The sequence below is a fragment of the Vigna radiata genome, chromosome 2 (assembly GCF_000741045.1).
Source record: "Vigna radiata var. radiata cultivar VC1973A chromosome 2, Vradiata_ver6, whole genome shotgun sequence".
Classification (NCBI taxonomy): domain Eukaryota; kingdom Viridiplantae; phylum Streptophyta; class Magnoliopsida; order Fabales; family Fabaceae; genus Vigna; species Vigna radiata.
The window spans coordinates 16,124,357-16,137,575 of NC_028352.1; the positions used below are offsets into that span (position 1 = coordinate 16,124,357).

At 38.7% G+C, this 13,219-nt stretch overlaps 1 protein-coding gene across 4 annotated transcripts in view; it reads left to right on the top strand.

The window, feature by feature from the left end:
• Positions 1 to 13,019, top strand: part of LOC106756110 (germinal center kinase 1) — a 35,041-nt gene extending 22,022 nt beyond the window's left edge. For 2 of the 4 annotated variants that reach the window (XM_022778694.1, XM_022778693.1), the window contains exons 14-21: positions 7,516 to 7,783; positions 8,153 to 8,245; positions 8,330 to 8,497; positions 8,739 to 8,866; positions 8,933 to 9,065; positions 9,514 to 9,638; positions 9,743 to 9,913; positions 12,715 to 13,019. In XM_022778694.1, coding sequence (XP_022634415.1) covers positions 7,516 to 7,783; positions 8,153 to 8,245; positions 8,330 to 8,497; positions 8,739 to 8,866; positions 8,933 to 9,065; positions 9,514 to 9,638; positions 9,743 to 9,913; positions 12,715 to 12,754 — 1,126 coding nt within the window. In that variant the 3' untranslated portion in view covers positions 12,755 to 13,019. Of the gene's footprint in view, positions 1 to 7,515; positions 7,784 to 8,152; positions 8,246 to 8,329; positions 8,498 to 8,738; positions 8,867 to 8,921; positions 9,066 to 9,513; positions 9,639 to 9,742; positions 9,914 to 12,714 lie in introns of those variants that run through there. The other 2 variants (XM_014638379.2, XR_002667198.1) reach the window with 2 other exon arrangements.
• The last annotated feature ends 200 nt before the right edge of the window (positions 13,020 to 13,219 follow it).

Sequence of the window (13,219 nt, forward strand, 5' to 3'; positions counted from 1 at the left end):
ACATGTAATCTTGTGTTTTTCATTATAAATAGAAGATAATGAGAGGGATCTTCTAAGCCCTCTAAAATATTTCTTATCACTCTTAAATCTTAAGTTGGTATCAGAGCCAGGTTCATCCTGCTCTGGTTTCCGTCCTGGTTGTCCACCAGCGCGACTGTTCGCATCTGTCCGGTGCCATTTGCCGTTGTCCGCGGTTGTCCCACCACTATCTGCAGCTGTCAACTGCAGTTTGAAGTTCTTAACTTGGTTGTCCGCCATCTCACATCTGTCCGCTGCTGTGCGCTGCTGTTCGTCGCCGTCCACCGCCGTCCGCCGCCGTCCGCCGTAACAGTTCCGACCGGCGACCACTGGATCTGGAGCGCCTCCTCGAGCGACANCCAACCCCACCAGTGGGTTNGNCGGATTCTCCTCCACGCTCCGTCACGCGCAGCTTCTTTGTGCGCTGCAAACAGGCGCGTGNCGTCCACGCGCCACCCTCTNGTCACCGGAACGTCNCNGCGACACCTCCATAGCTGTCGCCTAGGTCTTCTCTCTCTGTTCTGACCCTCAAAAGAGGGTTTCNGTGAAGTCTCNAAGCTCCCCTTGAAGAAAACCGAGGGTGATTTGGTTTGTCACAGTCGCATTTTCAAGTTCTTCACTGTCGCGCCCTCCGTTTCCTATTTTTTATCCAGAATGGCATCTGGAAGTGTCCTTTCCCTCTCAGGAAGTCCTTCGATCACTTCGGAAAAATTAAACGGGAAAAATTATTTGTCTTGGTCTGCAGCTGTGGAAATGTGGTTTCTTGGTCAAGGCCATTATGACCACCTTGAACAGGATGGAAGCCAAGTACCTTCTGAAAAAGCTGAACAATGGAAACAAGCAGATTTCCAGCAATCTGTGGAGCCACGACTTTTGATATCTCTTAGAGCCTTCAAAACATGTCACTCGTTTTGGAAGAAGGCTCAAAGCATTTATGCTAATGATATTCAACGTCTATATGATACGGCAAATAAGCTTGCAAGTCTCAAAATGCAAGACCATGATATGGTCTCCTTTATGACCGAAGCCCAAGCAGCTGTAGAAGAGTTGAGAATGTTCTTGGAAGTGGAGTCTCCAGAAGAAATCAAGAAGAAGCTTGACAAGTATTATATGGTGATGATACTCCGTGCATTGCATCCAGATTTGAATCACATCAGAGATCAACTCCTAACAAGCCATGAAGTCCCTTCCTTGGAAGCCTTGACCACACGTCTTCTTCGCGTTCCAGTGCCTCAATCTCAGGAAGCTCATGAAACACTGGAACCATCTGCCATGGTTGCCACACGAGGAAGAGGAGGACGTGGCACTAGAGGAGGAGGACGTGGAGGTCGGGCACGTCCACAGTGCACTTATTGTAAGCGAGTGGGTCACACCCAAGAAAACTGCTACTCCTTGCATGGCTTCCCTTCAAAAACAGCTAATATCTCTAAGGCTGACACTCCCACTTCCAACTCCAAGTTCACTGAGGAAGAGTATCAAGAGTATCTGCGATTAAAGTCTAACAGCTTGGCGCAATCATCTCAGTCCCCAAGTACGTCCACCGCCTGCATTTCTCAATCCATGGGAGGTCCCAATTCATGGGTAATTGACTCGGGTGCTTCTGATCACATCTCTGGTAATACCTCATTGTTCTCAATCCTTTCCCTCCAAGAAAAACCCCATTTTATTACCCTTGCAAATGGCTCCAAAACTTGTTCCAAGGGAGTCGGTCAAGTCTTCCTATCTCCCTCTCTCACTCTAAAATCTGTTCTCTTTGTCCCTAACTGTCCATTCAATTTAATTTCCTTAAGTCAGTTAACCAAAATGTTACATTGTTCAATAACCTTTGATTCGAAATCTTTTGTTATACAGGAGCGTGGCTCGGGGAGACAGATTGGAGAAGGATATGAAGCTGGAGGTTTATACCATTTTGGATCTCGTCCACGGGTATCCTGTGTTGCAGCTCTTTCCCCTAAAGTGTTACATGATCGGTTTGGCCATCCTCACTTGTCAAAGTTAAAAAAGATGTGTCCTAAGCTTAGTGGTCTTCAGACTTTAGAATGTGAGTCTTGTCAACTAGGAAAACATGTTAGGTCTGTCTTTCCTAAAAGGTCTCAAGCAATGTGTACTTCTAGTTTTTCTATCATTCACTCTGATGTCTGGGGACCTAGTCGCGTCTCTTCTTTTGGTTTTCGGTATTTTGTTACATTTATTGATGAGTATTCTCGATGTACTTGGGTTTATCTAATGAAAGATCGCTCTGAATTGTTACCCATCTTCACCTCCTTTTTGAATGAAATCAAGAACCAATTTGGTCAAGTGATTAAAATCTTACGAAGTGATAATGCTAAAGAGTATTTCTCATCCTCTTTTTCTGCAGTCCTTAGCTCCCATGGTATTTTGCATCAATCCACTTGTCCTCATACACCCCAGCAAAATGGTATAGCCGAAAGAAAAAATAGACACTTGGTTGAAACTGCTCGTACCCTTTTGCTTGGTGCCCATATTCCTGTTCATCACTGGGGGGATGCCATCTTAACTGCATGTTTTCTTATTAATAGGATGNCATCCTCCTCTCTCAATAATAAAGTCNCTTTCTCCATTCTTTTTCCCAATGGTCCTCTCTTTCACACCCCTCCTCGCGTTTTTGGTTGTGTGTGTTTTGTTCACGACATGTCTCCAGGGTTAGACAAACTCTCTGCTCGTGCAATCAAGTGTGTCTTTTTGGGCTATTCTCGGCTTCAAAAAGGGTATCGGTGTTACTCCCCTGAAACCCGGAAGTACTACATGTCTGCCAATGTCACATTCTTTGAACAGACACCTTTCTTCTCTCCATCTGTTCAAGATGTTCATATCCTCCAACAGGTCCTTCCTCTTCCAGTGGTTAAGTCCAATATCTCCAATGTCCCAGTCTATTCAAGTCACGCTCAAAGTCCTCCCGAACCTTCCTCTCCACATATTGATATCTCCCNACANAGTGCTCCCGTGGACAGTCCTCTCTCAGACAATGGTGGATCTCCTCCTTCAGATTCCTCTCCGTCTCCATCTCCTGTCACGCCTCCTGGTGAAGCTGATTCTGGTTGGCCCATTGCTCTCAGAAAAGGTACTNGTTCCACTNGAAACCCTCATCCCATTTATAATTTTCTTAGCTATCACAGAGTGTCGCCCTCCTTTTATTCCCTTTTATCCTCAGTATCCCCTGTGGTTATACCTAAAAATGTGAAAGAAGCACTTGATCATCCTGGATGGCGACAAGCCATGATTGACGAAATGCAGGCTCTTGACCACAGTAATACTTGGGAGCTTGTGCCACTTCCCCCAGGCAAAAAGGCTGTTGGTTGTCGATGGGTATATGCAATTAAAGTCGGCCCTAATGGTGACATTGATAGGCTCAAAGCCCNGNTNGTTGCAAAAGGGTACACTCAGGTTTATGGTCTTGATTATTGTGATACCTTTTCTCCCGTGGCCAAGATGACTACCATTCGCTTGTTCTTCGCCATGGCAGCCATTCGTCATTGGCTACTTCATCAGTTGGATATCAAAAATGCCTTTCTCCATGGTGATCTTGAGGAAGACGTTTATATGGAGCAACCTCCTAGGTTTGTTGCTCAGGGGGAGTCTGGTATGGTTTGTAAATTGAACCGATCTCTATATGGGCTCAAGCAATCTCCACGTGCTTGGTTTGGAAAGTTCAGCTTCATTGTTCAAAAATTTGGGTTAAAACGCAGTGAAGCAGATCATTCAGTCTTTTATTATCATTCATCCCTCGGGAAATNTGTTTACTTGATAGTATATGTTGATGATATAGTTATTACAGGAAATGATACTGCTGGAATATCTCAATTGAAGGAGTACTTGTGTAGACATTTCCAAACCAAGGATCTTGGGAGCCTCAGATACTTCCTAGGTATTGAAGTAGCTCAGTCAAAAGATGGAGTCGTAATCTCCCAAAGGAAGTATGCTCTGGATATTTTACAAGAAACAAGCATGATTGATTGTAGACCGATTGATAGTCCTATGGATCCAAATCAAAAATTAACAGCAGAAGAAGGTGAGTTATTCTCTGACCCGGAGAGATATAGGAGACTAGTGGGAAAACTAATCTATCTCACTATTACAAGGCCGGATCTATCTTTTGCAGTTGGAGTGGTTAGTCAATTCATGCAAGCTCCGTGTGTTGGTCATTGGAATGCTATCATTCGCATTCTAAGGTATGTGAAAAAGGCTCCCGGGCAAGGGCTGTTATATGAAGACAAAGGAAACCTTCAGGTATCAGGATATTGTGATGCTGATTGGGCAGGTTCTCCTATTGATAGACGNTCTACTACAGGATATTGTGTTTTCCTTGGAGGAAACATTATCTCATGGAAAAGTAAGAAACAAAATGTAGTGGCTCGATCAACAGCTGAAGCTGAATATAGGGCAATGNNTTCATTAACATGTGANCTTATATGGGTGAAGCAGTTCCTTCAAGAGCTTAGCTTCTGTGACATCCANAGTATGAANATGTATTGTGATAACCAAGCTACTCTTCACATTGCATCAAATCCAGTGTTTCACGAGAGAACCAAACATATAGAAATTGATTGTCATTTTGTTCGGGAAAAATTATTGTCAAAAGAAATATGTACTGAGTTTGTTGGATCAAATGACCAACTCGCAGATGTATTGACTAAGTCATTGAGGGGACCTCGAATTGAGTTTATTTGTTCCAAGCTTGGAACATACAATCTGTATGCTCCAGCTTGAGGGGGAGTGCTAGAATCATTACATATACCTATCATCATTAGACTAGTCTGCAGAGTTATTAATTAGCTGTACCTAGTTCTGTACCTAGTAGCTTAGTGCAGACTCTTGGTATTACATGTAATCTTGTGTTTTTCATTATAAATAGAAGATAATGAGAGGGATCTTCTAAGCCCTCTAAAATATTTCTTATCACTCTTAAATCTTAAGTCTAAGTATCACATTTGGGAGTAGTCCAGCAGAGAACTTTGGACCTCCAACATGTCTTTGGTATTTGGTGTTTTTGGTTTCTGCCATGTGAAAGGCCCTCTACACTGCCAAAGCTTTGTTATAATAACTGGTGAGTTGTTCTTTGAGACTGACCGCTGAATTGACTCTTTCAAAGTTATGGGATTCAGGTTTGTCCCTCGTACGGATCCGTTCTCACCAGTTCTTCCACCTTCACGGTCTGTTGTTCAGTCGTGAGGAGGAGAAAGTTCCAGCCCCTGCAGGGTAGTGTAGTCCTTGGAGGTTTGTTGCTGTTTGCCTCTGCAGGACAGTTGTTTCCTAAAGGTCTCCAATATGTTTAGGGCAGTTAAGTCCCTTGAAGGTTTGTTGCTGTTTAGGGTGGTTAAGTCCCTACAGGTTTATGGCTGTTAGCCTTTTACTTCCAGCCGCTGCAGCGTAGTGTAGTCCCTGCAGGTCTGTTGCTGTTTGCCTCTGCAGGACAGATGTTTCCTGAAGGCTTGTTGCTGTTTAGGGCAGTTAAGTCCCTTGAAGTTTTGTTGTTGATCGCCACTATTGATGGCAATTCAATCCCTGCAGTTTGTTGCTATTCGCCACTGTAGGCCCTTCATTTGTTCTTGCAGTTTGTTGCTGTTTGCTGCTGCAAGTCACCATCCCGAAGTTGAAGTTCGCCCTCGTCCATTGTTGTCCAAGTTGAAGTTTGTCCAAGTTGGTTTATTGGGTTTATTGAGTTTATCTATTCCAAGCTTGGTTCATACTATCTTGTATGATCCAGCTTGAGGGGGAGTGTTGTAATTTGAGATAATATCTTTTAGAATCTTCCTAATTAGAGGAAATAGATTCATAATCTTTTATTTTATTTTATTTTTTCAAGATTTCCTAGTTTCCCTATTTCTCTTTTTAGGAGAATTAGATTACTACAAATAAAGGATATCAGAATGTATTTTTCATGATTTGAATAATAAATCAGTATTATTTTCCACTGTTTCCATGGAGGGGACCTCATGACTGGTCATAAGTTGATCTCTCTGAGATTATCAAAATCAGAATGTAGGGCACGAAAAATCAACACCATGTAATATTTGTCTAGTTTCTTCTTGATATCCTCTAATGAGTCCGCTTCCAAAAACATCCTGAGTTCTTCGACAGCAGATTGGGCTTCAGCCATGAAGGACACCGTATCATGGTTTGCCATTTTAAGTGATGCAAGCTTGTTTGTCGTGTCATAGAGACATTGAATATCGTTGGCATAAATACTTTGAGCTTTTTTCCAAAAGGAGTGACAAGTTCTCACAAACTATAAGAAGTTTGGGTTTCACTGATTGTCATAACAAAGCACACAACTAGAATCTGCTTGTTTCCACTGGTTAGCTTTATCAGTCAATACATGGCTGCCATCTTGCTCAAGGTGATCATAGTGACCTTGACCAAGAAACCACATCTCAACGGCAACCGACCAAGATAAGTAATTTTTTCCATTTAACTTTTCAAACGTGATGGAAGGACTTCCAAAGAAAGAGATGGCATTGAAGAAGCCATTTCGGATCAAGGGATAAAGAATCCGAAGGAGAAACCGCAAACCCTAGGTGACTATTGAAAGGGTTTCGTCTGGATGTTAACGGAACACGGTTTGAAGGGGCACAACGGAGAGAGGAGAGGTTGGCGACCGCTTTAGAGGTGGCGTGGTGGCGTTCTAGCAAGCAGACGGCGGCGTGTGAGCAGCATGCGTGCACAAAGATGCAATGCATGGCGGCGCATGGAGGAGAGCGAAGCTCTAGCACAGGTGGGGTTGGCTGTCGTGTGGAGAGGCAAACCAGATCTAGTGGTCACTAGACGAAACTGTGATAGTGGCTAGTGGCGGAAGGCGTCAGAATGGCAGGGAACAGAGGTTGATGGTGACAAACTTCAGTGGACAACTTCTCACATGGCAAAATAGTGCCAGACATTGGTGGACAGGGGCAAATGGCGTCGGACAGTGGCAAATGGTGTTGGATAGTTGCGGACAACAACTAGGGTTTGGAGACTAGACAGAAACTAGATGGGATCGACCCGCTTTGATACCAACTTAAGATTGAAACTGTAAAATAATTCTCAAGGGCTTGAAAGATCCCTCTTACTCTCATTCTATATATAAGAAAATTGTGATACAACGTACATGATAAATAGAGTAATCCTAAACATAATATAATCATGATAAATAGGGTAAGCCTAGACATAATATAATGATGATAAATAGGATAAATATTCTTACAGTTAGAATTGTTTAGTTACTGTTTTTTGTTTTACGCGGTGAATTCTCTAATGGACATTGTATTAGTTAGTTGGTTCAAGTGGTTAGTTAGATATAAATGGGGAAGAGTGATAGGAGAAATGCAGATTTGTTATTATTGTAAATTGAGAATTGGTTCTTTCACAAAGGAGAAATCCTTTATGAAGGGAAATCCTTGGAGGAGAAATTTCTTTCCTATTTTCTGTTCTTTTCATACTATTTAATATATTTCTTTTTGTCTTTTCACTTCTTGATTCCTAACTTTCACTAATATGCAGTGGCCAAGGTAAAACCCTGAAAAGTTCTGGGTGGGACTTCAGCATTAGTGGATCTCAGGGTACTGGAACCTTTCGTAGTGTGTCACGACCACCTCAATTTAGAGATAAGAAAACTGAAGTTTCAAATCATCAGCTTACCCAAAAAAAAAGTCCAGAGAGTGGCTATCAGGTGGGATCTGGCAATAAAAATGAGTTGCTAGAGGCTTCTTTTGGAAAAGATTCAGGAATTCCTTACCATGATGAACATCTGGATAATCATCTTGATGATGTAATTGACTCTCACTATGTTGGTCTTCCCTTTTCAAATAAAATGATATATCTACACCCCAAGGAATGTGAGCACCTTTTGATTTGTTTCAAAAACTTTTAAAAATATGAAAAATGCTTAGCTGAGTTGTAACCACTGCAGTTTTAGATATTTTGAGCTGAAGCTGATTAAAATTTCTTTCTCCAATTCCCTTCACTTATGGTAGACATATAAACAAAAATAAAGTGTTTAGAGAAGTGTAATGATTTAAAGAATGTTAACAGTACATAAAAATTGCATTAATCATCAAGTATCTCAAAAATCCCATGAACTTGACTGAACTTCCTTTTATACCTGAACATATTTTGATCTATTGAACTTGCCGTTTAGCAGGATGAGTTGTATGGGAATGGATTGGGAACTGTTGTTGTTCGATCTCCAAAAGGACCACAGTCATCACTGTTTCGTGACCAAAGTTCCCGTGTATGTTTCTAACTGATATTTTTTATTTTTCAAAGGGCTTGTTATTATTGCTCTTCAATCTTGTTGAAAATTTTATTGTCACAGTCTAGCAGCAGCTATGCTTCGTTTGAAGACGTTTCTACTAGCGGAACTGTGGTTTTGCGTAATCAGCACGATGATTCTGATTCTCCACAGACACCAAGGTCCCGATTGGGACTTAATAACAGAAATTCAAATGCCTCATTTGAAGATAGTGCTACAAATCTTGCTGAGGTTCTATTATTTTTTTATCTAAGCTCTGAATTTCACTTCAATGTTAATTGTGGCAAGATAATCTGTTTTTTTTTTCCTTTGTATGTAGTGTATCTTTCCGGAAACTGTATTATATTTAGTACTAGTTTACATATTTTATACGTTACCCATATGCATTTACGATCTATTGGTGCCTTAAACCCCATTTAAAGTAATTTTGTTTAATTATTTGTTGTTTTTCTTGCCCTATTTTTCTTTCTAGGCAAAGGCTGCTATCCAAGGTGGATTGAGGAAAATGAATGTCCGGGATAGATTTGCGCTGGGGAAACTCAACAATGATGTACAAGAAAGCAGGAGAGATCAAATGTCAACCAGCTCTGATTCTTCCAGGTACTTCCATTGCCATATTGCTGGTGTTTTGTGGACATTGCTTATATAAAAACAGTAATTTTTCAGACCATCTCGTGAATACATGGATGCACAAAAGGGGATTTCAAGATCACAGTATTATATTGATGATGAAGAAAGTGCCAAAATAATCTCATCCTCTGCGCCGTTATCTGTTTTACTTATTCCTTCATTGAAAGAGGTGAATGCACGCAAGGATTTTATTCTAACAGTATTATGACTTTCTCCTGTTTGAATTTAGTTTATGCCACATGAACCTGCTTGCACTATGCTGATTGAAATCGGAAAAGATACAAGGTTTCTCAATTAGAATTGTATTTGATTTCTTATTTTTATTTGCATACCTTGGAAATACTGAGTCACTAATTTCTGTGGAAATGAAGCAAAATTTTCTAATGTATTGACTTTTTGTGAAAAGTGATGGTAATGAGTACTATTCTACAATTTTGTACTCCTATAGACAGTAGTGCATTCTGAAAAGAGAAGGAAAATTAAAATGAAAAAGCAATGAAATAGCCAGCAACATCTCCGGGTTTGGCCATAATGAATTATCTTTACAACTTAATTATACTAGAATAAATTTGATTAGTTATTATGAATTTTGTTATAGCATTTTTGTTTCCATGTAGGCCATTGCTGAGGATCCAGAAGGGCCAATTGTGCAAATTATTATCAATGCTCTTTTAAACATGGAGAAGACAAAGCCCCAATCCTGTGATGCTCTTGTCAAAAACTTGCTTCAGCGGTTGGCAAGGTTTGCATTCTACTACATTCATCATTGCAACATGCTAAAGGAAAATTAAATGTCTCTTTCTTATCAATCATAATTCATAACCCCTAGAAGAACAATTTGTGCAGTTCAAAGGAATTATCATTGAAGGACCTGCAAGAACTGGCTGGCCGATTACTTAGTAAGACTAAGTCAGCTGAAGAAGCCCGAAATGCAGAGACAGATCTCAAGAAGAAACAAAACAAGGAAATTCATTCAAATAGCAATTTAAGTCCTCTCGCAAGATTTCTTCTCTCAAGGTTTGTGGAAGCTATCATTTACAGTGATTTATTTTATATTTGAAAGGAGTTCTCGAGTTGAAACTTTCATGTGTCTATTGTCACCTCCATTTACATAATTTCTCTATATTTTCTTGAATCTATAATCTTGATTAATAAAAAAGGATTTTTTACATAATAGTTATTTATTAGAAGAAACAATAGATATACATGAGAGTGACAATACACTCGTCTCAGTTTAATTAATATTTGTTGGCTTAAATATGCTTGTAGTTCTTGATATATGGTCATATTTTGTTTTTGGTCCTTGTTATTTTATTTTGACTCCTCTAAAGTATTCATTTTGTTGTCCTTATAATATATAAATTATTTGCTTTTAGTGTCAAATATTTTCAAAGAGACTAATTCAATATTAAATATTAGTATAACAGCATGTATATTTTAGGGATTAAATGTATTTAAGGCATATTTCTTTTGTTGGACCCCTTTTACTTGCAATTGGGACTAGTAGTTGGCTTTCTTCATACACCCTCATAATTTTTAAAATGACCACTTTACCCTTCTTAAAAGGTAACTATCGAATTATCTATTTTGGAAATCTTTCAGAACTTTCAAAATCCTTTGGAGCATGCTCTCTGGAACACATGAAATACATTCTAGAAGGAGCTTTTCAGAACAAGTTTTTTTGGATTAAACAAGTTTGTAGTCCTTAAACTTTAACGTAAAATTGGAATTTGTCCTTATCTCAAACTTTGATACACTTTGGTCTCCAAACTTAAAAAATGAATAAATATAGTTTTGTCAATCCAACCGTGTTAAATTTTTGACATGCCAAACACATTTTAGTATAGTGTTTAAGTTGTTTACACTGTTTTGACATGTTCCAATTTAAATGTCAGCTTAAAACATTATTTACAAGCCCAAAAAAATACTGTGATTAGGTTAAAAGGTCTATATCTATTAATTTTTAAAGTTTGGAAATCAAAATGTATTAAAGTTTGGGATATGAACAAACTAATTCCAATTTCATGTTCAGGTTTGGGAACTAAAAACATATGTAATCTAAATTTTTGGAAAAGGCTTTTTGGAATGTTTATGATACCTTCCTTCTGCAACGAGTTTTCTAGAACAAGTTTTTGGAATAAACTTTTAGAACTTTAGATCTGTACAAGATTTTCAAAACAAGCTTTTCAAAATGTATAAAATGCATTACCAAATGAGCTCTCTAGAGCAAATTTCTCTTCTTCCTACTCTCAAAAAGTTAAATGGCGATGCAGAATGAAGGTGTAATTGGTGGCAGTGGTGAAAGAGGCAGTGTGGTTGTTAGTTTCCTAGGTAGAGGAACCCAAGAAAACTACTCTAAAACACCAAAGCTCACTATTTTAACCTTAGGCCTCGACAATTCTTCTCCCTCCTCATCTGGTTTACTACTATGTGGATATCTTTCTTCCTTCTTCTCTTCATCATTAGCCAAGTACCCTCCTTCTTCAGAGATTTCTTGTCTTGATGTTTTGCAGACTATCTTTCTCAGCATCCATACTTACTTTTTCCTCTTTCTTTCCTTTCATGACAGATTTCTCACTTTCTTTTACGCCTCTTCCATGACTCACGAGTTCCTGCAGCATGTCTTTCATTTCTGGGAAACCTTCCGTGCTTTCTTCCCTTAATTTGACTATGGCTCTACCCCGTTCGCTGGCCAATCTTTCCAAGACTCTAACTCTCCCTTCCATGCTTCCACACCTTCTTGATCTGATAGGTCAAACCAATTTGTTAGGTTCTTAGGTAGAGGAACCCAAGAAAACTTTTGTAAAACACCAAATCTCACTGAGAAGATACGATATTATTGATTCTAGGCACCCAGAATGCCTCCAAGGGACAAAGTTCCCTTCACACAGGATGGTAATGATCCTGTCAACAATTCTCTAAACAACCAAAAAACCTCCCCATGCCTACAAAGACCCCCCACTATATAAAGAAAGTCTCACTCAACCTAACAACCCAACTAACAACTAATTTTTTAATCTGTTTCCTCCTATCATACACCTTATATCCTATCAGTGGTGCAGCAAATACGACTTTTTAATCTTTTTGATGTTAGTATTGGTGCAAGGATCCTGGAAGAAAAAGCCCTTATAGTTTTTGCTTTTATCTAGCTTAAGGAGTTTATGATAACTAATGAATCTTGTCAAACCAATCACACTAGACCTCCTCACTAGGACTAAGGATGACAATGAATGAGTGTTGTTGGAAGTGGGTATTAGCTACCTGTCTTGTATTTTAAGAACCGTCATGTTTCTGCTATGACAACTATCCATGGTGTTACAGAAAACCATAGATATCCACAAATATCCAAGGGTATTTGTTGAACATTTTAATCAACAAAAGAAAAGTTCAAAACATATATTTAAATACAAATTAGTTTACTTGATTTCAATAACAAATTTAAATAAAATTTGTTAAAACACAAGAAAACAAGTACATGAAGTAAAACAAATTTCCAAATTTTATTTGATATTTTTCTCTTTTACAACTTCACATTGACCACCTTAATTAATATAAACTTTTAATTAAAATATTAATTTAATTATTTGAATATACTAATTTGATGGGTACTAAATACTTCTGGGTGTGGATACCGTGGTAAAGATACACCTATGTATGTGGGTAATGGATGTCTGTTTAGGAAATTTGTTAAATATTTACTGCAACTTTTATCATCTAAATATATGTGGATATGAATATTTTAGTCATCCAAATTAAAGACTTGGACATCTTCTATGATATGAAATGTGCTTGTGAATAATATGGTTTTTGTTTTACAGATGGCAAGGCCAAGCCTCACGGGATCTAAATGCATCTTGAACGGAGTTATAAGTTAATTTTTGTGTGAAGCTTTTCTTTCTACGTTATTCTAATTAAATGTACATATTTTTTTCCTCTTGTTTACTTCATAAAATTTTTCTCATAGTAACAGTGGCACGTTGTATAACTAAGGGTGTGTTTCTAGCTACGACAAAAGTGTACCATCATACAATGTTTCTATTTACTGTTGTATCCTTGTATTTTGAGAGGCTGATCCAACATATGACCATCTACTTCTGAATTTATATTTGGTGTTTATTTTTAACCTGTTCTTCATTTATCATTTTTAACCTGTTTTTTTGGCAATAGGTAGTGAAATGAGACTTAAGTCGACTGATAATGTGTACATATGCTAAAGTTGTGGTTTATGGTTTTGAGAGATTGAGGATAATAGTTGATGGGAAGACTAAAAACAATGACAAAATTTGAGAGAATTGAAAACTTTATAAACATGGTTATTAAACT